This window comes from Dermacentor silvarum, chromosome 10, assembly GCF_013339745.2.
Source record: "Dermacentor silvarum isolate Dsil-2018 chromosome 10, BIME_Dsil_1.4, whole genome shotgun sequence".
NCBI lineage: Eukaryota > Metazoa > Arthropoda > Arachnida > Ixodida > Ixodidae > Dermacentor > Dermacentor silvarum.
Genome location: NC_051163.1, coordinates 22289377 through 22315573, shown reverse-complemented (window position 1 = coordinate 22315573; position 26197 = coordinate 22289377). Strand labels below are relative to the sequence as shown.

At 45.3% G+C, this 26197-nt stretch overlaps 1 protein-coding gene across 1 annotated transcript in view; it reads right to left on the bottom strand.

The window, feature by feature from the left end:
- The window catches only part of LOC119431409 (focal adhesion kinase 1-like), a 57816-nt gene extending 31858 nt beyond the window's left edge, over positions 1 to 25958 (bottom strand). The window contains 14 exon segments of the mRNA XM_037698901.2: positions 480 to 530; positions 1068 to 1129; positions 1237 to 1258; positions 1844 to 1873; positions 4631 to 4742; positions 5820 to 5924; positions 6856 to 6933; positions 9659 to 9799; positions 10614 to 10731; positions 12923 to 12999; positions 13913 to 14000; positions 15722 to 15897; positions 16053 to 16284; positions 25468 to 25958. Coding sequence (XP_037554829.1) covers positions 480 to 530; positions 1068 to 1129; positions 1237 to 1258; positions 1844 to 1873; positions 4631 to 4742; positions 5820 to 5924; positions 6856 to 6933; positions 9659 to 9799; positions 10614 to 10731; positions 12923 to 12999; positions 13913 to 14000; positions 15722 to 15897; positions 16053 to 16284; positions 25468 to 25607 — 1432 coding nt within the window. The 5' untranslated portion in view covers positions 25608 to 25958.
- Positions 25959 to 26197: the final 239 nt, after the last annotated feature.

Below are 26197 nucleotides of genomic sequence, written 5' to 3'. Positions count from 1 at the left end.
ATGCACTCACACACTTCCATGAATCACATTACAGTAACTGACGTTTTAGTTCCAACAACTTTTAAAAGATGTTGCGCTTCTTGCTGCTTTGTTTTCACTCAAATTTTGCAGCAGGATCGCATTTTATTTTTTTGTCTGCAACATTAAATAAAACACGAAGTGTTAAAGTTCACTTCGATTTTTCAGGGCATTTAGTTTCCAAGAGGGAACTAAATGCAAGAGCATTCAACATTTCTGACATTGCTTGGTGCTTCGATGTCAAGGTGCACATAGGACTTTCTTTGCCACTCTTTTTTTTTTAGCAACAATACCCGGAAAGGTTCCAAATGTTTTGTTAGGGATGCGGACCTAAAATGTTATCTTGCCACAAAACATAAGCAATATAAAAGCAGCTGCAAGAGCAATATCTTCTTTTAAGGCTGTTAGAGTAAGAATGCAGGCTGCTATACAAATAGAGAAAAAAGCAAAAGGGAGCTCACTTGCAGGTGTTGAGTAGTCACCTTCTTCGTCAACAATTTCGGCATAGTCCTCTGCAAGGTAAGTGAGACTGTTAAGAGTGAAAGCGTTCTGTCCTGACACAGGAGCGCAAAGAACAAACCCTGATTAGTTATCACAATACAGAAAAATTACAAGTACAGAAAGTGAGAATGGGACGCTTCCTCTCTGTGTCTCGTCTGCATCCCGTCTCATCCTCACTGCTCACCTTGCTTGTTCATGCTCTACGTACAGTCGAACCTCGACATAATGATTATTGGTACTTTAAAGTATTATTAGTTAGTGGTAGATTTTTATGGCGCAAGGGCAACTGTGGCCAAAGAGCGCCAAACATTAAAGTATTATTGTGAATAACAGAGTAAACCTAAAACGTGTCCCACCAATAGCAGCACGTAATGAATATACTGCACGCTTACAATTAATACTACCAGAGTATATAATGTAGATACTTTCATCTCTGAAGCGGCTTTGTTATAAAATCTTTTTGCTGGACTTTCAATGTCCCACCAACTAGTCCTATGAAACGTGCAAGACAGGAACAAAAAAACCATTCGGTCTAGAAGCACTGTTACCTGAAGCACCCTGCTTCTTCGGACCAGAGGGATTGGAATGATTCTTGTGCTTGACACCTGACCTAGGTAAGAAAATACAAGAGCCATGCCATTATTGAACCCTCCATCTCTCTCCACGCACTTCAAGCTACAATGAAATGCAAAAAAAACAAAAAAAAATTGTCCTTACCTGTATTTAGGGGGATGTGCATCTGAAAATCAAAGGTAAAATGCAGCGTCAAACATTGCCCATAGACACTATTATCGCCATGCTCATAATAACCAATTTAAGTTAACACTGTAGTCTAGAAGACAATTACAAAGAAAATTTCCACATCGTCAAGAAACAGTGATTTTGCTTCTCGTTGACTACAACTTGTAAAGCAGTAAAGAATTTCAGCAATCTGCACGCACAGAAGCGGTTTTAAAACATATAAGTTTTTCACAACAATGGACCACTAAACAGTAGATTAGGGCTAACGTACTAGGTGACAAAGACAGACATTGTGGTATTGTTTCTCAAAACTGACAAGGGGTGTCCAAGTGGTGACATCATGCAGTCGTGCACCCACGTGTTGTATTTACAAAATACTGTGGAACAATCAGAAATACAAGAGGCATTTGAGACAACTGTCAATGCAGTGAGTGCTATTTGAAAACACATGCTGCTATGCTAGACAAGTCTTTTCAGTTAAGCGTGACTATTACGCACCATACAATATGACTACGCACAACTACAACTGAGTCAGCTTATTTCGATATGAGCCACACAATGCCAGCAGGAGAAATGAGCCTACCTTCTTCACTTTCAGTTTCCACAGTGGCTTCTACGAGGACAGAGACAAGCAGCCGAGAAGAGAGCAAGGTCAAGCGACAAGCGTTAAAGAGGCACGGCACACAGCAGGCAAACACGGCTAGCAAACATCACACCAGCAACACCTGCACACTTTTTCCACAGTGCTTCATCGCAGCTTGCTAAGAAAAGGAGTTACTGTGAGTCTACGCTTGACATAAAGCCTTAAAGCATTTGTTAGTAGCAAAAGAGATGTTTTTTGAGGAATATTACTATGCTAAATTCTTAAACAACAAAAAATATGGTGGATACATTAGTCTGACACTGTTAACACATTGACTAGCTCTCAGCTTTTCTAAGCCAAACAGGAGCAGCAAATTTATCGCAAGCAGAGATGAAGCAAGAAAGGAAGACAGGTATGACAGGTCAGACAAGGACATGCAATAACTTTCAACTAAATTTTGTTCAGCAAAACAGCACCAATAAATATGCGGGAATTGTGCTTATCCGTGTCTGTCTCGTCTTTCCTGCGTTCCTTTCGCACTTCAACTCTACTAGTTATGTAATGTAACACTAACTATTGCACTCCTAAGCCTCGCTTAAATTAACTGCGTCGACCTCATTCACAGATCCACAATGTAGGCATCATCCCAGTGGGCAAACAAACTGCCTGACACAGTTCGCAAACAAAGCGGCGGTGGCCATATTAGAACAAAACGCACAATCCAACAATTACAGTCAATTTCGTGTGATACTGTGACCAACAGAATGTCGTTTCTGGGCAGTGTTGGCCAACTTGTCACCCAGCATGATGACGGCCCAGTAAGCATGCCCACTTTTATGTTTGGTATGAAAACAGAATTGAATGTTAATGTCTACCACATCCTGGAAGACCTGCTTCGACTGCCACAATCATAAATCTGCAAACACCAGCATAGAAGCCTGCGATGATCACCTAAAACCGCAAGCTAACATTTTTTTAGAAGTGCTCTTTATGGTCATCCAGTAGCCTTCGCGATACTTTGCACACTTCTGAACATACAGAGCTTTGTACTGTTATGACTCCTCCTGAACCTTGATGCCACCACCAATCAACACACGAATGTGAAGAGCCAAGTAAAGGTTAAGCAGTCAAACTCGCCGCATTCCGACACAACACCGCAGCGCAGAATACAAAAAGCACTGAAGCATGCAGCGAATTAGCAAAGCAAGCACACATGTCACACGAAAGTTATCACACGGACAGGCAGAGAGAAAACAAATACCTGAACCTCAAACAATCAGCAGAGTTAGTTCGTGTCAATGCAGTTGAAGCTTCATGTCAATGCAGCAGAAATTTACAGACGGTCAGCAAGGTTGTCGGGAATACGTCGAGACTGTCGATAATCATTCATAGTCTAGACAGTCCGCAAGGTTGTCGGGAATATGTCGAGACTGTCAATAATCATTCATAGCCTAATCACGTGGACAGGCTTAACACTCGTTAGGCATACCTGGAATAGCAAAAGCAGCGCGAAAAAGGACACAGACAGGACAGAGAAAAATACAAGACAAGCTTGTGTTGTCCTTTCCTGTGTCCTACTCCTTACATCCTTTCTTAGGCTGCGTTTACCATTACAACCACGAATGCACACCAACTTGCGCCAACTTTCGGTGCCGTTTAGCTCGTTAAACTAAAAAATCACAGCATATCCACGAAGTGAATGATGATGAGTGGGCGAAGCACCGGGGGATCATTCGGGTAAACTAGGGTAAACCACAGCTACGGACGAGAGATAAAGAGAGCGCGTGTCGGGAACGAACGCCCTTGTGCAATGCAGCGCCCCTAGCTACGGACGACAAAGAGAGAGCGCGTCGGGAACGAACGCCCTTGTGCACCTTAGCGCCCCTAGCTACGGACGAGAAAGAAAGAGAGCGCGCATCGGGAATGAGAGAAAGAGAACGCGCGTCGGGAACGTACGCCCTTGTGCACCGCAGCGCACCTAGCTACGGACGAGAGAGAAAAACGCCGGAAGCGTTCTCCGGAAGCCGGATGCTGGCTTCCGGAACTGGAAGTGGAACCGGAAGCGGAACCAGAAGTGGAAACGGAAGCGGAAGTCGGCTTCCGGTTATACTATACATATACATATATATGTATATATGCGTATACATACATACATAGCAGGTCTCCATGCCAACCAGAGCTACGGACTTCTAGTGAACACTTCATAAGACTACATGCGGCGTCTCTTTCACGTACGGACACACAACGCCATCTATTGAGCAATTCATAAACTAGAGGTGGCTACTACTACTACAGAGGAGGGAACCGACCCACACCCTAAGGAGCTTCGCCCCTAAAAGAACTGAACTCGGTGGCCACCAAGTGTGTTGCTACATGGCCACCCATGAATGCTGCAGCTGAAGCCAATGCAATCCGAAGTTCCACCAAAAAACTGCCATCACAAGTTTAAGACACGGCAGAAAGCTAAATAGAATCATATGCGTAAGCCGTAGTTCTGGTGTCATCGAAAGAATTTCGGCAGACAACCAGCAATTTGAATTTTCACAGCCCCCACCTGAGATAATAACTGCCTGCTTGCGGGGGGCCCCCCTCCACATGCTGGTGAGATCGGCGAGAAAACTATTGCTTGAAGGGCGGAGGAACTTAAGATAGGTGCATCACAAATTTTTTCGCAGGGACCAGCTTTCATAATTGATTACCAACTATAGGCACGCTTGAAATTTCAACAGAAATCAGCCACACTACGAGAGTCTACGTGACCGGGACATTTCTCCCGGCAAGATGTACCTTTACGGCTCCAGAAGGAAGCCTGTGTCCCTTGGATCAGCCGGCAGTAGCCATCCACCAAGTCGGCAATGCTCTCCGCAACAGCCAGTGACGGGCAGGAGATGCTTAGCACCTGAAATGGAATTTGATTTGATTTGACTGACAGAAAAGCGTGTCTGCCTTTGACTAATTGATTGAGCAATAGATTGATTATTTGTTAATCCATTTTATGTTATTTCACATTGAATTTATGTTGTTCTTGGCAGTTGAACTGTGCACTTTTTTGCTGCATTTTGTATTAGACCACCAATGCAGGTTTTAAAAAAAAATCTGCGTTTCTCATAAAATGTTTTCACGTTTGTGTGGCAGTTAAGGGGTTAAGAGAACTTGCCATGCATCTAGTTAGTGTATACTTCAAAAAAAAGAAAGGAACAAAGGACAGGCCTCTGAGGAGACATGTACCTCAAAAATTACATTTTTTTTAATTAGCTAAAGGGTCCCTAAAAAGATGCACTAAATCACTCTACACAGATAAAGTATTCTTTAAGGACTTTATTTTTGTTAGTTTCACTGTTATAGGTTGATTATTAGAAGAGAGAACGAAGGTAAAATTTTCATTTTTTGAATTTCGCAGGAAAAGCCCGGCACCGATACGTCGGTGTGACATTATGGATTTCAAAGCATTTTCTCGTATTTGGGGTCACTGTGGCTCGGCTAAAGTTCTTGAAACTTGCTCAGTCAAGTCTTTAGTTCCTTTAGGATGTTATGGTCCATATTTACCGATGAAAGATTAACTAGGGTCGAGCATAAAACGTCAAGATCCACAACGTCACGGCTAGCTAGTGAGGGAACTTCAAGATGGCGTCGACACCCGCCTTCCGTTTCTGCGTCTGTTCTGGCTCACCAAGCCTCTTTTCTAGCTAAGAGTGACTTTACTGGTATTGTAAAAGGATAATTTATTAGTGCAACTCAAACAATGTTTCTCTCTAGTGTCTCTCTAAAGTCTAAAACAGCGGCGTGCTATCTTCTGCACCACCCTGTTTCAATCACTAAAAGTACTCCATGTTTAGAGCACTGAACCTTACGTACAATCTTCGTGACACTAATTACAAGTGGCCTTCTTTACTAGTTAGCGTTACTAAGCTGCGTTTTCGGTGTAATCACGTGACACTCGCTCCAAGTGGCCACGCCACCTATTCCAAGCGCTCACCTCTGAGGCCCCCGCAATCTTCAGCTGAAGCACCGGCTTTGGGCTGACGTCGCTGACTATGGTCTGAATGCTCTGCACCTGCTGGAAGTTTGCTATGTGGTTCAGCTGCAAAAAGAAAAAAACAAAAAAGAAAGGACAACAAGTACAGAACGTTTTTCTTTAACTACAGTTAAAGAAACAAAAAATGAGGAAAAGAGTAACACCACTTATCTGACCTGTAACAATAGGCAAAAGCGTGTAACGGTAGGCACAAACACACACACAAAACCCCACATGTGCATGCAAGCACAAGCACGTACGAGCAACACACACACACAAGCTAATCGCTACACACAAACAAGAAACACACACACACACATGCACACAAGCACCGTGCATAAGACATTCCCTTTTTTTGCTCTATCCTATATTTATACTTTCCATTATTGCACTACAGTTGAGCCTCCTTATAATGAAGTCGAACCTGACATGCAAATACCTTTGTTATATACGGTATTCGTTATAAACATATATATATTTGCTACACACTGATCTTAGCAAGAAAATTTATATTTACATCGTTATATCTAATAATTCGTTACATACATGTTCATTATATCGAAGTGTGACTGTATTGACTTTACCCTGTATCTGTACTGTCCATTGTGCACAGCACACAATGTTTTGCACAAAATGATTTTTTTTCCTTCTTTTTTAATGTATTGCCTGTTTGTTGTTGCTTTCATTATTGTGCTGTAACGCATTCCTGTCTAAGGCCTGCAACTCAGGTCGGCAGCACTGAAATAAATAAATAAATAAATAAAACACTCAAAAACACAGCGCGCACAAACAACACACAAACACAAGGTGCAAATTAGCTGTGCGAGGCAAACAAAAGACAAATAGCATCGTTGTAGTGAAGTTTTCGTGCAACAAACGAAAATACTGAAGCCACGCCAAAAATTAAATGCGTGCTTGCGATCAAAAGCAACGAAGACTATCACCCAAGGGATGCGTGTTACATACTACAAGAAAAACTTCTGCACAAGGCACGAACCTGTCCATTCCGGTCTGTAAGGTAGCCGATGCCAAGCTCCTGGTTCACAACCAACTCCACAGGTACACTCCAACCAGTCTGCATAGGACGGAAAGAACACTGTAAAAGCCTGAAATTTTAATGTATGTACGCCCGAATATGTGAAATAATTTAAGATCCACAAAAAAAAATATTTACGAAGAAAGTAACCTGCATATGACAAGATAAAAAAACATTTAATTCCTAAATTTTTTGGTGCTTGAATACACCATGAAAAGCAAATTTGATGTCTCAATGTTTGAAAAAAAAAAATAATATGTTGTATTGTGTGACGGGGTTTCGAGATTAATTATTCCATCAGATGCAAAGAAAAACAAAAATCCCATGGGCGTACCATAGGAGCGCCAACGCCCTGGCCACCGTGGCTTTGCTGTTTATGCCAGCATCCAGACAACATACAATTCAACTGCCTTCAATATTCGCAAGATCGAAAGATGTTGGCTGCCACTTTTGCCTGTGTCAACAGTCAACCGTTGTCAGAGGACATCATATTTGGCGCTTGGCGGGGCTGTAAATGCATAGGGTGTCCCAGCTAACACGAACCACGTGCTAAAAAAAAAAAAAAAAGCGGAACTTTCTGCACGAACAAAACCAACTGCATGTTTTTAGCAACCTCCTGGAAAAGCCTCCAGTATATTTTGTACTTTTATCAATTGAGTAATTAGTACTGATTATTTAACAAGTTCTTTAGTTATTAAGCTTACAGCCGTAATGTCAATGCAAAGTTTGTAGGGCACATTTGAAGACACCACTTTCAGTTCTTTGCGACATGTTATCATTTGCGCAGCTCTTTCTTCTGTGTTTAGAAGAAAGCCACTGTGGCACGCAAGTAGCAGGCCATGACAGGTTCTTAACAGTTTCCGGGTTTTCCTTTAAGCATGAAATAAAGAGCTACACAAGTGGTAACCCGTCGGAAACAACTGAAAGTGATGCTTTAAAATGTGCCCCACAAACCTTACATTATTGATCTTTCGGCCCTAAACTTGACAGATAAAAGGTTTGTCAATTAATGAGCACTACTTACTCCATTAATAAAAATAGAAAATACTGAAGGCTTCCCCAGGAGGTTGCTAACAACATCCACTTGATTTTATCCAAAGAGCTTTCTTGTACATGTGTGTGTGTGTGTGAGCGTGCGTGCGTGTGCATGTGTGCGCGTGTGCGCGTGATATGCTTCACATTAGCTGAAACATCCGATACTTTTCAGGATGCCTACACCTACATTCTTCATTTTTTAAGACCATACAGTTCCAGAGTCAAGTCTACAAGTACATCTTCTCATTTGTCCTTAGGCTGTTCCCTCTGTCCTCATCGTCACCGATCTTGTTCCTCTTCCGCATTAACATAGCACAGAATAGCTGGCTAGAAAAATGTACATTGTAAAAATAATGAATTGTCCGAACGCACATTCTACAAGTTCTTTCTTATTTTAATCAACGATTAACTTAACATACTTAACACCAGTCACTAGAGTTCACAGCGAAGTTGTTAGTGTGACTAGATGCAATCCATCACAGTGCATGTGTGTTTTTGCAGTGTAGCAGGAGAACTCGGTCTTTCACAGAAAAAAAAATTTATTTAATTATGGGGTTTTACGTGCCAAAACCACGATCTGATTATGAGGCACGCCTTAGTGGGGGACTCCGGAAATTTGGACCACCTGGGGTTCTTTAACGCGCACCTAAATCTAAGCACACGGGTGTTTTCGCATTTCGCCCCCATCGAAATGCGGCCGCCATGGCCGGGGATTCGATCCCGCAACCTCGTGCTCAGCAGCCCAACACCATAGCCACTGAGCAACCACGGCGGGTTGGCTTTCACAGAGTTATTTGGAAGGAAAAGGTTCCATGTTAGGGGGGCGATGTGCAGGTAAACAGTGAAGTGTGTAAGTTCATTAGGACCTAAATGAAAATTCTTACACATTCATTTTCAGCTTGTTTAGAGGTGTTACATAAAAATGATTACGAAACGTTTCCCTACTGCCCTGGAAAAACAAAATGCGGTAGCAATTTTATAATTAAGAGAGATTATGGGAATATGGGGGACATGAAAAGATACACCAACCAAAAGAACTGAAAATTTAATGACGTTTCGGCTCCCGCATATTTCGGCTCCCCATGCAAGAGCCGAAACATAATTAAATTTTCTGTTCTTTTGGTCGATGTATCTATTCACGTTTATTCAATATGTATTCTCCCGGCCAGACGGGTTGCCGTCAAACTTTGGATTTCAGGTTATTTTTAAGTTTCACAAATAATTAATGAACACTCATTTTCTTCCTCTTTAGTGGAGTTATAAAGTAAACATGGCACAGAGATTCAATTATCATGAAAATAGAAAGCAAGCACACCACTCAGCCCTTCTTGCCATTAAACGTTATCCCTCACTATCTCTTGGAGCGGTTACAAAGTGTCATGCCAAGAAAGTACGGCATGCGATCTCATGTTCGCCATCCACTACCCGCGCTAGCCCAGGTGTGTATTTTATACGGTGTTGTGTTTGGAGTGCGCTCACCGAGGTTCGCCACACCAGTGCCGAGGTGTAAAATTACATTACGAATGCTCTCACAGCGTGGGCAATAGTCGGCATCTACCACACTACTGCAACTATGCAAGCGAGTAGAGCTTCACGATATCGCCAGCGCGAGGCATTCGGGCACATCGTGCATTTGTGCACCGTTCCCACAAATGCAGGCGCAATAAATGGCGTAATGACTACGTATAAATTAATTTGCTTAAACAAGTTAAATTCAAAGAAAGCTCACCCCCAGGGCACAGGAGAAGTTCTCCCGGTCGTAAGGCAGCACCTGACGCACCAACTCGAGGAACCGCATCATGCACTGGGTCTCGCTCAGCTGCGAGCATTTCTTGAACTGTGCCTGGATCAGCTTGCGCAGATTCTTCGGCTGTAGAATTGAGCACTAGCGATTACGATGAATGAACCGAAGACAACTCTGAGGTCAGCACACACAGTTCAAATGCAGAAGGCTCACATTATACTCTGTTTCACACTCTGCAGGCAACGCTGTGGAACCTACGCAAGTACTAGTGCTGTCATAGAAGTCTCACTTTCGTGCATTTCACAGTGTGGTTATTATTGACCTGCGATGCATTCTACCACAGGACTACCTTATTCACCCGAATCTAACGCACCTCCAAATTTAATGCGCACCCTATTTTTGCTGGCTTAAAGTAAGAAAATAAAAGTGCACCTGAATGTAACAAGCCGCCGATTCATAAAAGAAAAATTTAGCATGCTCCCCACATTCGCAATCAGAAAAAACAAGACATGCAGAATTTAATTTGACAGACGAGAATTTCCTTCTTTCTTTTTTAATGAGCTTTCTTGATGAAAGCAGTGCATTGTCGTCGCCATTTGTGCTTCGTTAGCCACAGATACCAACGCACAGGAGTGGTATTCTCGAGTGATCACTTTTAGAAATACTGCTATCACTTTTGCGAGAGACTGCATCGGACTTCTGTCCAACAGCATTCCTGGCATTGTGCACAGATAGTGAGCTTGGCAGGGCGCTAGGAATGCTAGGGCCGATTTCGCCGACACATCGAGGGTCGAGTCACACGAAATCTCGCAAAAGGATAGTATGTACGAAACTTATTGGCTGTAAGTTATCGGCGACCCAACACATGACCGCAAATGGCTAAGGGTCAGTGTCCCATATACATGTGGCACCTTGAATGCGTCAACAAAGGGGACAGCACCTTGTTAGATGAAATGACTTGGGCTGGAAGGAACTTGTGAAGCCCAATCTCCTTCTCGATCAGCTCATAGTTGGACTTCTTGTCGAGCGCCCCATGGGTCATGTCCTTGCAAAATCTCCTGCACAGGGAGATTTGCAATCAGGTGATGCCTGGACAAAGGCAGCACAGCTGCCTACAATAAGCATGCCAAGTGCTTGAGCATAAGGTTGCCAAATCTGTAGCACTCAGAGAGAACCAAGTAATACACCATTTTCTGAGCTGGTTACTAAACTTCTCCGACAAGGCTAGTGCATCTACTAAGAGACCCCTAAAATTACAAAGCCAACAGAAGTTGTAAGGTACTCTAGACAGATAAACTTCAAACCATATACTCCATCTCACCAAACCCATGGAGTACAGCAAAAGCTATCAGTCACATCAGCTGTGGGGACGCTCGACTCTCTCCCGTCTTCCAGATGTTTGTTCCCCATGCATAACTCACGCCTCCTGGCATTCGGCTTTCCTGCATAACAAACACGCAGCCGAGGGAGTCGGTGTTGTAGTTATGCAGCTATGATGAGAGATGGCGGGAGTGTTTCGAAGCTAGCACCACCTGACAGCATGGATAACTCGGGCGTGAGAAAAGCTTTCTCCCTTCTCTTTCACTGCAGGACGTTGGCACACAAGGACTGACCGTGCACTCGTCAGCGTGCTCCGCGGGGCTAACATGTAGGGGGCTTTTCATCTGTGTTTCGTACTGCAGCACCGACATGGCTAAACATAATCCCTCGCATGTGCTTCTGTTTCCGAATGACTTGGACGACGGTGTCTGGCCTGGTGAACATTATTCGATCATTATTCTTGCATGCTGAGGAGCCATCTCGACTCCTTATCCTGCCTCATCAAAGAACTATTCCTTGTAATTATTTCGGCTAGCTAGCATTCTTGTAAAGAAAGAGCAATCAATGCCCTTTCAATACTACTACTGTGTGCTGTGTCATCAATACTACTGTGTGCTGTGTCCTTTGTTCCATAGAGCACTTGTGACCCCACGCAGTCAACCAAAAAACGGAACAAGAACAAGGGCTCCCCCACTTGCACGTGCATTCTGATTGCTATCTACGCACTGCTGCCTGAAATGCGAAAGGACTTGTAACACACAATGGACAAGCCCTCCTCCAGTCTGTTCAAAATGCCGCCGGATCTAATTACTGACTCACTAACACAAGCCCTAGACTTCAAAGTGCTGCAAGCCGTTGTTGCGACAGAACATGACTGATTGATTACCGCAGTTCAACATCACAGTGCAAGACGGGAGCTAAGAGATATGTCCTAGTGGAGGGCTTCGGATTAGCTCTGACCACCTGGTGTTCTCCAACATGCACCTAAGGATCAACGTGCGAGCATTTTTCATTCCGTCTTCACTAGAATGCATCTGCAGCAGCAGTGATTTGAACCTGCGACTCACACTCAACGGCACAGCACCACAGCCACTGAGCTACAATGGCAGTTAAAGCTCTAGACACTGAAAGTAAAAATGTCATGGGAGCCTGAACTTTTCTGTGATGCTTATTACACAACATAAATACTATTATCATTTTTGCATTGCTTTGATTTTTTTTACACTGACGGTTTTCACAATATCATTATTGATATCTATGGTTTCTTCACCGTCACTACAATGTGAAAATATAAAGAACACTGAACAACAGCAGTTCCTGGTCTCTTTAGGCCCTAAAGAACCCTATGATATTTCTTAACTGCTCAGGAAATTATGTGTCCTTGCCTTTTGGTGAGAGATCAAAGACCACCTTGATCATTTGTCATAGATCAACGGACCATCTGTCCGGCAGTGGCACAGAGCCCACAACTTTTATGTGATGTTTGGCACACAACCTTAAATATGGAGAACACTGCATAACAGCAGCTCTCACTCTTTTTAGGCCCTAGGGAACCCCATGACGTTCCCTAGGGTTCTTTCTACAAACAAAGTCAGCCGGAAGTCGGCACTGTCTGTATTGTTTCTTGTCTCTGTCCATGTTTAGTCTTGCTCTATAAGTAATGTCAGGGTGGCCGACCAGCTAGCCCAAACTTTTACCTTATTAACCCTACAATATTTCATGACTGCTCACAAAGTTCGCTGCCCTTGCCTTTTGGCAACGAATCAAAGACCGCCTTGATCACCTGTCACGGATCAATAGATCACATGTCCAGCAGTGCTGCACATTGAGCAAATGAAGCACCTCAGCATTAAAGGGCAGAAGATGAAGCTGACAAAATTTTTTTTAAGGAAACGCCATAGGAATGCACAGAAAATGATAAATACTTGCCTAATTTCTAAGCAACCTAGATGAATCGCCAGGTCTTGATCCACATTCGTACACTTTCGCAGATAGTCGTTTTTGACCTGGAGGGATGGGAGGACACAGTCCCAATCTCACTTCTTGCTACCGGCCAGAACTGAACGCTGTTTAGTCATAGTAAATTCAAACAAAAGTGACACAAGCACCAACTTGCAATCTTTTACCTCTGCTAACTCTTCCAATACACACACACACATGCATATCTATACACACACACACATATATATATGAACAGATTTAAAACAATCAGATACTGATCAGAGCTGCTACTGGCTTCAACTGAACAGCTCTATTCAACTATCATGAAATGAATACAAAATCAAACGAAATTGACACAAACAGAACCTGCAGATGAAGAACCTACCAGCTCTTCCTTCTTTTTACAATTTTCTCACCTCAAGAAAAAAAAAGGAGGCTTGTACAATCTACCCTAAGAAAACATGGAATTTTGTTCAATAACGTGAGCTGGTTGGCACAAAAGTGGCGAAACCTTTTTTTCTACCAATCAATTTTCACCACTTGTGGTTCGTTTTAAGACAGTACGCAAGCGTTCTAGCATTCCAAACCAAGTGGAATGCAGCTGCGGAAGCATGGAATCGAACCCGCAATTCCATGCTCAGCAGCAGAGCGCCATAGTCAATTAGGTACTTGAATTTTTCTTGTGAACTGGTGCGCCACTCCACTGTATTCCGAAAATCCTGCACTGTCTAAATACAGTTGAACCTCAGTATAACGAACATGGATATAACGAATTTTGGATATAAAGAATTATCGGATATAACGAAGTAAACCTAAGATGTTTATTGCCGATATCAGCACGTAACAAAATATGCTGACATGAATATCAGATATATCGAAGGCATTTTCATGCCGGATGTGACTTCATTATAGTGAAGTCGGACTGTATAGACATGAGCACACATACTTTCAATATGGCAAAGGCACTCGCCGACTCACCTGTCTGTAGAAGTATGCAAAGAGCACAGGGTCCTTGTCATGGAATTCTTTCAAGTTACTGAGCAGGTAGCGTACCCTTAGCTCAAACCTGCAAGAATGACAACACAATTTTGTGGTTTTTACTTCACGTGTACATTCTCACACTTTCCCACTTAATTTCCGCCCCATGACGGAACAACCTTAAAGAACACTAGAAGCGTCTAGAGCATTTCCAGCCTACTACTAAATGCATGCTCAGTACACAGACCATGAAGTATTAATGCTACCACACAGACACACACATCAATACTCCATCTTTTCCATCCTTTTAACCCAACCCTGGTCGGTGTTTCATTTTATATCCTTGTAATACGAATCTGCTTCACAACCAGATGAAATGTAATAAAATGAACTATTTCAATTATAATGCTGGAGTCAGCCTATAAACTGAATGTGTAATAGCAGACACCAACAACTCCGAAGGAACCCAAGTCAAAAACTCATAACAGCAATAACTGTAGGATGCATATTCTGATGTTTCTTACTATGCAAAAGCATTTCTTGGCTATAATTTACTGCATTGGGTGAACATAACCCTAGCTTATAGGGACAGTTTGGTGCACTCTCAAATAAAAAGTCCCAATTAGCATTCAACCAACATAAATGTATCATCCATTTCATAGAAAATAAAGTACTTGATGTGACATTTCTTACAGAACAATACCATTGAGAAATATAATTGCCAATGCCTTCAGGTCAAGACTGAGCTGTAATCTCTCACAAAACATTAATTCAGTGTTCCCTTTAACAGTGAACCATACTGCACAAAGCTAACTACTCAACTAGAAATTGAGTACAAGCATGCAGCAGTAGCGTAGATTCAAAACTAGTAATACAAGGACCAAGTTCAACAAGCAGCTTCAACAGATCCAACCTTAAATGGGCACTGAAACTCTTTTTTAACACAGTAGGATAAATGTTCTCAATCTGTAGACAATGATGTCATGAACACGCGAGCCAGATATTATACCGCCGAATGCAGCAGGGAACCTACAATCTCTTTTGTGGCTTCCAATATCCCTGCTGCTCTTCCGCCTTGGCCAAAATCAGTGATGACGTTTACTGAAGTGCAATGACCCATAGACACCAGCAATTGGGCACATGCATGCACACCCTACCAGATTTGCAGGTTCAACAAGCGCACACCTTAGACTGGACAAGGAAGTAGACACAAGACAAGCACTAGTCTTGCGGCAAGCGTTAGTCTTCTAATGTAGTCTTCTAAACTCCTAGTCAAGTGCTAGTCTACTAGCCTTAGACAAGTGCTAGCGCTTGTCTTGTGTCTACTTCCTTGTCCCATCTAAGGTGTGCACTTGTTAAACCTGCAAGTAAGAACCGACTAGCCCAGCAACACACTCTATTAACTCTACCAGAGCTTCTAAGAAATGGGGAAGCGACGGTTGTTAACACGTCCCATCCCCCCTGTCACCACTCCTCTGTGACCAACAGGCACACTTGTCAGATGCCAGCCTTGGACTGGTTACCAAAAGCACGGCGCACAAGGAAGACAAAAAGGGAGAAATTAGCAATCGGCAGCACCCTGCTATCATTGCCAGCTCTAGATGAGGGGAACAGTGAAAGTAAACAGTGCATTCATTATACCTCCATTCATATAATGTCATTTTCAACCATCTCTGTGGGAATATAAAACCTGGAAGGTGTCACACTCATGCCACTATGTTGCTCACGTTTTACAAAAGGGTGTTTCAGGGCCCCTTCAAGGGTGCCTGTGTGGACAGGAGGAGTACAGCACTTCATGTGACTACCTACCTCCAGTCGTTGGTGTTGTGCTGTGGGAGGTACTTCTCGACCACCTGGAACATGGTGGTGTCCTGGTGGAGCCACCGGACCTCCCCGGATGCAGGGTGGTAAAGGCGTAATGCCAACAGGCACTCCAGGGGCAGTGGCCGTTCCGACAGTTGCGACGACAGCAGCCGCAGGATGCCCTGCACGTGCGTGTACGTAGGTGTCGGAAGGATTAGAAGACAGGCGTAACGACACCACATCCACAGAAACTGCAACAAACTGCAAGACAAGGAAGGCGCCAAAGAGTGCCAATTTTTCGATGTACTAAAAACGTAGGAGGGCGTCCACCACACACCTTGACATCAGTTGCATCGCCGCACTTGACTCCCTTGAAGGTGTCATTTGACAGGTGCACCTTCAACGGAGACATAGGTGCCTCAGAAGCAGCTCGTGCCGCGAGCGGCGACGTTGGGCGACTGCCGCCGCCAGTCCGCGTCGGAGACAGCACGGGCTTGCGGGGAGGGCAAGGTGAGGCAGCAACAGCATCGCGGAGCCCGGGCAACTCGTTCGCTGGCTCATCCTGCAGTCTGCGAGACCAAAAGTTGATCGTTCACTCATTCGCTCACTATCTTGCAAACATGCTATGCCAACCGTGCAGCTCTGTTTTTTCCAACATACTTGGACAAGTCGATAACCGCGTAGACAAGAACAAGGACCAGCAACGGACAATTATAGAAATACAAAAGAGCAATACTGAATCAGATTAAACAGGCAACACCAATGCGACACGAGCATAAATAATGACATTAACTGTAGAATGCCTTACAGTTTATTGCTATTAGTGTGCTGCCACATAGACATGTCTAATGGCATTAAAACTTAATGCCACTTTCAATGGCCTAGTGTGTTATCACAACTCCACTTGTTCGTTAAATACAGTAGAACCTCGTTCATATGTTCTGGTTAAAAACGCAAGAAAAAAACGTACTAACCGAGAAAACGTACTATCCGAAGTACCTAAAAAATGTGACAGACTCAACTGTATTTGACATCTGCGTAATGCAAAGCGTTGCGCAAATCGTTGCGCACGAGGCGCGAGACGCCGACGCGCGACGAGCTGGTGGAGCTTCGGCGGCCCGAGACATGTGTTGTTTTCCTATTGCGAAGTGTTTAATGACGGCGACGGGAAACCGAAACCAAATGAGCTGGCGGATGACGCCGAATGCCGCCGAAGTGAAACGTGACACTAACATCGCACCGCCCGCGGCAGGGAACGGCGACGCGTTTGGATTATCGCCTACTAAAAGCGTGCAGTACGCTATCAACGGCACTAGGCCCCACCCCCTGTGAAACAGATAGGCGAAGATGCTTATCGCAATAGGGTCAGCGGCGATAGTTGTGAATGCGGCGTGCGACGACCCCGGAGGTGATTTGCTGGTACTGGAATAATAAGCTGAGCGCGCGCCGGCGTTTTCACGTGAAACGGACGAGCGAGTATTGCGGTGAAGCTGCCACGGGGGGCGGCTTATACTGTTTTCGACTGCACGCGCCTCGCGCATTTTCTTTCTTTTTTGCATTGGATCCAGCGGCCAGAAAACGTATAATACGATCGCAGTTTGGCGATGTACTGAACGTTTGTGCCGAAAAAGCGTGTATTCCGGGAACGTATGAGGCGGATAAAAAAAATAATAAGCCGAACACTAGGGGTCATTTTTTTGTTTTGTTTTGAGTCGTTTTGTTCCATTAAAATGAACCCTTGTGCTTCTTTATCAACAAACAATTAACTAGACCTTTTAGTATATGATGTCACAGCCAATGACGTCAACGCAAGCTGGAGTGGCAACTTCACAGCGCTACCACCTGTATTTCGTATTCACGTCTTTTCCGGCTCACCAATCTTCACCAAGCAGTGGCCATTCTGCTATTGTAGAAGCATAATTTACTAACACAGCTTAATTACACATGATAGCAGCATTATATTTATTGCTGGTTGCAATGTGAGCTTGTTGGTAACGCATCTTGAATAGTTTTACCGTAGCGCGATTATAAGACAGGGCAAAAGAAGACACACAAGGACACACAATGACGCCGTGTGTGTCCTTGTGTGTCTTCTTTTGTCCTGTCTTTTAATCGCGTTACGGTAAACCTATTCAAAACTTCTCTGTATTGTTTTGGATGGCATTTGAAGCTAAGAAAGGAGGTTTACAGGCTGTTCTGTGTTTATCTGTGTACTGTAACCGGTACACTGTACAATTACTCCGTTGCAAACTACTGCCACAGCTGTTAAGAAACAGCACTACACCTATACTCTCCACAAGCTGTCATGTTTGTGCTAATTATGTCTGAAGGCGGCAAGTGTGAATTACTTCTTTTTTTTTTTTCATCTTTTCCGAAACGTTTAGGATTATGCCACCCATTGCAACAGCAGAAGAGCGGGGAAAATACGCGTCGGCCAGAGCTCACAAACCAAAACACGCATTGACCAAAGTCACGCGCCCTCATGCGTGACCAATGCTCGCGGCGAGTCGCATACATAAACGTCATTCACGTTTCGTTGCGACCACACGCTGTTCTAAGCAGGAAAGGACGAAAGCAGCGAACGATAGAGGAACACTGCACGGGCTCAGGCCGACCCGAAAGCTCCCGGCCCGCGTGTCCTGGTCTCAGGTGACTACATGACGTCACAACACAGTAGGAACGAAACCGAAACTGGCTGCAGAAAAGCCGTTACATTCGACCCCGGATATATCGAATCTGAAGGGATCATAAAAAAGTTCGTTATATAGGTAATTCGATATATAAAATAAATAGTTCATGGAGATTTTCAAGGGGATTTCGTTATACACAATAATTCGTTATACGTGGGTTCGCTACATCCGGGTTCGACGGTATATATTAAATTGATAATTTTAAAAAATGAGAATCCGGAGATATCAGGCCAGTACTACCCCTTTGTAACGTGCACCCAACGCGCGATCACGAGCGTAATTTCGGGAATCGAACCAGCGACCTGGCGCTCGGCGTGCAGAAAGCCACATGTCACGGAGCCACCTCGGCGGGAAGCGAGAGAGAAACGAAAATGAAGGAAGCCAGCGCGGACGATGTTTACAGAAACACATCTAACCAGGACGGACGCCGATCGCGATAGCGTGGCAACACGCCGAGGTCGCGGCCTTGCCACCAGCAAAACGGGAGTGTACGGCTGGTTATATCCGAAGTAACGTTAGCGGCAACGTCCCGCGCGCCCAAGCCGCGTTGAAGCACACGCTTCCGTCCGACGCCGTTGCCAGCGACGAGGCAGCCGTAGCTGCTTCCCACGACAGGAAGCGACCTAAGACCCTAAACGTAGCGCGTTGGCGAGATCGGTAGACGGTCGTAACAGCGCAACTCAAGGTCTGGTTAGTCCCACGCCGCCGTACCTCTTGTCGGCCGGTGTGTTTCGGAGGGGTGACGCGGCGATCAAGGAGCGATCGTCACGCCACCTAGATGGGGCATCGCGTCCAGGCGACGCAATGAACGACGCCAGTCCCTGTATCCAATGGAGTTAACAATTTGGGAACGACTTCAGCCGAAATGTGGATTTATTAAACCTGACGTTAAGTGGAAGGAGCCAACTCGGCTCCTTCCACAGGGACGGTTGGTGGCGGGGTGCAGGTTTTACAAGTCCTCCGTAACATCATCGTCATCATCATCATCAGCCTATATTTATGTCCACTGCAGGACGAAGGCCTCTCCCTGCGATCTCCAATTACCCCTGTCTTGCGCTAGCTGATTCCAACTTGCGCCTGCAAATTTTCTAACTTCATCACCCCACCTAGTTTTCTGCCGTCCTCGACTGCGCTTCCCTTCTCTTGGTATCCATTCTGTAGCTCTAATGGTCCACCGATTATCCATCCTACGCATTACATGGCCTGCCCAGCACCATTTTTTTCGCTTAATGTATCCCCGTTCGTTCTCTCCGTAACAGGGGGGGGGGGGGGGGGGACAACTAATTGTCCCAACCAAACAGGCGCAATTCTGTCGAAATGTTTAGCTTCCAATGAAGTTGCGTACCAACCGACACAAATGCGCGTACAATCTTATACTTCGTTCACTTATTGCGTGTCACAAAGCGGGAGAAGCGGCAACTCTATCACCGGCTTCGACTGAACGTTGGCTACCCGAACAATCTTCTTTTTCGCATATTGGCCAGACCACAAATCCACGTTGTGACAAATGCGGCGACCTGGAATCTCTAAAGCACATCTTCCTTGAATGCCCAGCTTACAGAGACGAGCGACAGCGATATAAAATGAACGTGAGAGAGCTAGCTCGACCAAGGCCTTGACATTGACACGGATGCTGGGTCCCTGGCCTTTCCCATCAAACGAGTGCAAAGCTTGTTTTTATATATTTAGTCAATTTCATATACTGAGCTTTTCTTTTTCTCTCTCCTTTTACTTCTGCCCACTTTCTTCTACGGCCTTTCTTCCCCTTCGTCCCACGTGTAGGCGAAAATACACTGGCTAAACAATGTCTGTTTTTTTTTTTTTTTTTTTTTCAATAAAGAGCTCTTTCTCTCTTTCTGTAACAAAACGAAGTGCGTTCAAACGCACAGTCCCTCCAGAGTTTGCTTACGCCAAAGGCTATCAAAGCACTCTGCTTTATACACTAATAAGCACAGGCGCTTACGTGCGCCGAGACATACCTGCCAACCTGTATTTCTTGTTTAATTCGTGAAATTCTGCGGGCGCAATGCAGGTCGAGGAGGTGAGATGCAAGCCAGCACACTTTTTTTTTTTTTTTTTAACATTGTCAGCCGTGGTACAGCAAATACTGACAGACAACATTTAGATTACAGCGACTTTGATGTTGATTTCCAACGGAATTGAGGTTCAAGGTTCGGGGACCAACGAGCGAAACTAATTATTACTATTGTTGTTGTTGTTGTTGTTGTTGTTGTCGTTGTCGTCGTCGTCGTCGTCGTCGTCGTCGTCGTCGTCGTCGTCGTCGTCGTCGTCGTTGTTGTTGTTGTTGTTGTTGTTGTTGTTGTTGTTGTTGTTGTTGTTGTTGTTGTTGTTGTTGTTGTTGTTACTTCAATCCCCAAGGATGATCTTAGCAGGGTAGCACTGAACATGACTGTGAACAATGGCAAGTACTGTACATATGATGCGCACTTTTTTCGCAGACAGAATTTATTTTTCGTAAAACTAACTTTAGAGAAAAATCTGGAGGGTTGGCAGTATGCTGCAATACCATTGGCTGGAATTCGAAGGGACGACGAAGCCTTACCCTCTATCAGTCTACAAAGTGGTAGATGGTGCTTCCGTGCGCTTCTCCAGACTTGTTCGACTAACGGCGGTGGTTGGACAACGCAGAAAATGAAGACAAGGCTTCCCTTCTCGAATTTCGCGCCGCAACCGCACCGCAAGTGACGTCAGCGGACCGTCGCGCCCTTTTCGCGCATATGGATCTCTTTCGCGCAGGGAAATAGTCTATACCGAGAGCTGACGGCTTGAGTTCACGCTCATTTATGAATACAATATAGCCTATTTATTTATATACGGTTGTTACATGCAAGTTTGTGGTGGCACCTGCTCACGTATGAGTATTTAGTGTGACGTACAAAAAATTCAGTGTTTTTACATTTACCGTATTAAGTATATTGCCTTTTGGCCATATATTGTCGTCCCAAATGCCTTGTCAAGGGTTCATTGGCCTTGTCAAGCTGTCCATAACTTTTAGCCAATGAACTGTTCTTTCCGGGAAATAAATTGCTCGATTTTACTACTGCAGTTTGAAGCGCGCCCTCGGCCGCAGCGGTAATGCAGTGCATGCGCGCTAAGCAATATCGTAGAGTCGACGACGCAAGGAAAGCACGGTGACGGAGAGAGATGCCGAGATCGGTGTTCTCTAAAACTGGCGCTGAGCCGTGCTCCCTCAAGGGGTGCAGAAGATAGCAGAGAGTTTTAGATTAGGGGACGCAAGAGGCTTGCGTACACCTAAAACTCTCCAATGCCAACCTTTCCCTTCCTGGCACAGAACCCCTTCTCTCTCGGAAATAATCGAGAGTAGATGTAAGCATGAAATGGCTACCATATGGTGTCTTTTGCTGCCTGTGGTGGCGCCGCCTTCAACCGCGTTTCTTCTATAGCAACAGTCCAACGCGCTCATCGCCTGCCGCCATCGCCATTTTTGTCGCATCGAAGTCTGCAAGTGTGCGGCCTTAGGTCCCCTGTATCTACCTTTTGAACGTCCGCTATTGGAAATGACAAATAAAACTCCAGCGTACTAGAAGTTACAGCTTGAGTGATACTGTGAAGAAGCATTAGGAAGAACTCGGAAGCAATGTGTTTTGTAGCTTGTTTGGAGAGTAACGATAGCGTATGTAATGCGGCCCTGGTTGGGGCCAAAGACCGCATTTTGTTAAGTTTTATTTGACTGGTTGCCCGGATGATCTCGTTTTGTTCTCGCAACTTGCCGGCATGTTCTCGTTTTGAGTGCCCGGATAACGGCTCTGGCTAAGGTCACTTGAAGATCACCGACAACGGGAGCTAAAAGCATTTCATGCTTAATACGCTCCGCGCGTTCTTCGGTCGAACACAATCCGCGCGCGAATTTAGAATCTGATCCTGGCATCACCAATATAGGTGAGAAAAATAAATAAGCGTATTTATTCGCGAAGAACTGGCCAGGGCAAGAAGGACGCCGAGTAATCAGCGCTATCGGAATCTAATTAGCGCGCGTGCGTGTTTAAAAGGCGCGCCGCCCGAGAAAGCATCGTTCGCTCCGCATACCAGCGCAGCTTTTAATGACGGGCGTAGGTGTAACAGGGAGGGACACGTGGAAATGGGAACGCTATTACGTACGCGGCTCGCGGTCATTCTCGCACGTGCGTTCTAAGAAATGACACGATCAGAATATGATTAAATATCGGAAAGATAAATCTCATATAAGCGCACGCAGTGGTGCTGGACCCCATTTGACAACTTATTGGGACACTCATTCACTCACTCACTCTGACCGTGGGCGTACGGCGCGACAACACTTGTTTGGATCAACGGCAGCGTTTCTGCAGCCGCTGGCTTAGCCAATCGGCGCTCACGGAAAGTGATATCCCCGAATGGCGGTCGAACTATTAATATGGACCCTCCTGCTTTCCGCACAGCGCCGTGCGAAGATTAGTAATCAAATTATATATATATATATATATATATATATGTCCACTGCAGGACGAAGGCCTCTCCCTGCGATCTCCAATTACCCCTGTCTCGCGCTAGCTGATACCAACTTGGGCCTGCAAATTTCCTAACTTCATCACCCCACCCATTTCACGTGGATCAATTTCGCGCTGTGTTTTTCGCACATGCGGACTTCACACTGCTGCAATTTTTTTTTTAATTTGCGAGCACCTCTGTCGTTCTGTTTACTGCGATATGCTGTTACACAAAGGACAAAATAAAAGAAACTGACACACATGTGCGCACACATTTTGCGCAGTAAACAGAACGATGTTACACCATTTTAGCCCAAGTCAAGTCTTATCAAAGCCATAGCTTTAAGGGCCCCGTTACGCAGAAAGCACGGTGACGCCGGCGTTGACCGTGAGCCGAAAATTGTCTACCAATCACAGCGCGGCGCGTCTCTACCAATCACAGAAGCGGCGCACACCGCGTGCGCAGCTAGGTTCCATGCAGCACTACCAGATGGCGCTCGCCTCCGCGCATCCATGCGACAGCGGCGACGCCGGCCATGCGGGACAAAGAAATAAAAAAAGAACCAGAAAGCTCGCCTTCGTGCATAGCGTTCGCCGCATGCGTTTCCCAGTAAAGATTACCGGTTGCATATGCTGCAGTTGCCGGGAAGCGTGATAAGCAGTCAGGGACCCTTTAATGGTATCGCGTTCTACTCTTAAAGGCGAAGCTTAAGCGTCTCCAATTATTGAGCACATAGTGGACAACTGAGTCATTCTTGGCGCAGGATTATTTAGTCTGCTTCGGATGCAAGTGTTTCCTGGAAGTGGTTCCTTCCAACAAGCATGTTGCTCGGAAGCATCGCGCCTACAAATGAAGCTGGCGGTCCAGCACTCTCTCGGGAGACCAGGGTCCTTCAATAGTTTGTGTTGAAGGACCCTGGTATAAGACCTATGCAATAATCTTGATCACAGCTGACGTCAGTACGAAACTGCTCTAAAGACGTTATAGTGTCTTCTTCCCCCCCCCTTTTTTTTTGAGCATTATATAGGACTGAATGAAAAACTGTAATCGTTAGTCTTGTGCTTGTGCGGACAGATCACCTTCGTATCCCTCTCTCCTTTTCTCATTTTCATTTTTTCTACCCTTTTCCCTTCCGCCAGTGCAGAGTTGCCAAACGGACAGTCAATCTTAAAATTAAATTAAATTATGGGGTTTTACGTGCCAAAAACACGATCTGATTACGAGGCACGTGGAGGACTCCGGAATAATTTAGACCACCTGGGGTTCTTTAACGTGCACCTAAATCTAAGTACTCGGGTGTTTTCGCATTTCGCCCCAATCGAAATGCGGGGCAGTTAATCTGGTTAACCTCTCCTGCCCTTCATATCTTATTTTTTCCTCTTTCTAGCAATGACAGCGGAGGTTATAACACCCAAGGCCTGCCTTATAGAGAGACAAAACGCAGTGGACGACGAAGTTTCCACCGTGACGCGTCACGAAATGGGTGAAGTGGTGGATCAACGCGGTGCCATCCTGCAGTATTTTCATAGTTGCAAGTATCGACATGCATAGCCACGAACTACGAGAAATGAAGCGCGAAAACAGCCACGCAGTCAACGTGGTCCAGAATAACCGAACTGTAAATTTGACCACTACTTCCATGCGTTTTATTATCTTGCACGTACTCATGCCTCTACACATTCGAGACTCAAATGTCCCAGAGTTCAGTCTATAGCTTAATCGAATGCGGATGGATTGATTAATTGGTTGATTGATTGATTTATTGAATGATTGATTGAAATCCTCCAAGAAGCAACTGCTGGAGAAAATGAACATGCATCAACGGCGATCACCATAGAAAGCTTGTCAACATGCACTGTACCATAAGTAATCAACCTGCGTTTCCCTAACTGCTCCACTGCCACCACCTGGCTGTGACTGATAAGCGAAATCAATGACACTTTTCTTCCGCAAGGGTAACAAATTTAAGTGCACCTGACAGTCGGGCGACATGATTGATTGACTGATTGAGTGATTGAAAGCCTCCAAGAAACAACTGCTGGCGAAAGTGATCATGTATCAGCGGCGATGATCAGCATACAGAACTTCTCAAAATGCAATAATGTCTGATAAGCAATCGAACTGCGGTTTCCTAACTGCTCCACTACTACCACCTGGCTGCAACTGATAAGGGAAATCAATTACACTTTTCTTCCGCAAATGTAACCAATATAAGTGCACCTGACAGTCGGGCGACATGATTATTGACTGACTGCTGATTGATTGACTGCTGATTGATTGATCTATTCATATCAACACACGGGCTACGAATTGATTGATTGATATCAACACACGGGCTACGAATAGACGCTGCAGCAGGGGTAGCCGGATGGCTTTTGACCACCTGAGTGTCTCTAACGTACACGTGACCCAAGGCGCAGAACACACGATCGCGTTTGCACTCCGCTCCCCCCTCGCAATGCGGTCACCACCGCGAGGGGGAATCGAACCCTCGTGCTCCGCAGGCAGCAGAGGGCCACGCCACAAATAGCCACCTCGGCGGGGCGGGGCGGGGCGGCGCCGGCGTGTATATACCTGACGAAGCAGGGCGGCGGACGCCAGTAGAGCAGGGACTCTGTCCTCTCGTCGCTGTGCCGGGGCAGTCCGCGCTCGGCGCCCACGAAGCTGCAGCAAGTGTCGTCCTTCCAGCAGCAGGCCAGGCACCAGCTGAGCATGTCATGGCATGCCGCAGGTGGAACCACGCAAAAAAAATGCGAACCTCCACACGATGCGCCGGTCAGGTCTAGTCCACGCTTGAACCGGGCCACGTCCTCCAAGCAGTCTCCTCCGAAGGGATATCTCGCGTTGACAGGTATTAGGGCATCGCAGTCTCTTTCATTGCCTCGGCCATCTCGGGGGCTATTCTTTCCAGTGTATTCCCGCAGGTTTCGGACACTCAGCTCCAAGTTGCTCCGCACACGCGAAGCCGTGTCCTCAGGCACGCGCTGTAGCTTTCCAAACAACCAATGCTCCAACACTGTATAACGCGTTTCAGCCCTTCCGGTCACTTTATAGTCTTCCAACCAATGCTCCTACACGGTATAACCCGCTTCCAGTCCTTTCGCGGTCACTTCGGCGGGTCTTCAGGAAATCGAGGACTTTCACCTAAACCAGCGCGATTCCTAGGGGAGAGTTCCTCGTTGCAACGTTCACTTCACTCCCCCTATTCGCACTGAGATTTCGACATAAACTGATTAGCGTATTCAGGGGGTCGAGTATATCCCGACTTCGCGAGGTATTTTACGAGCGCACTCACTTGAATAAG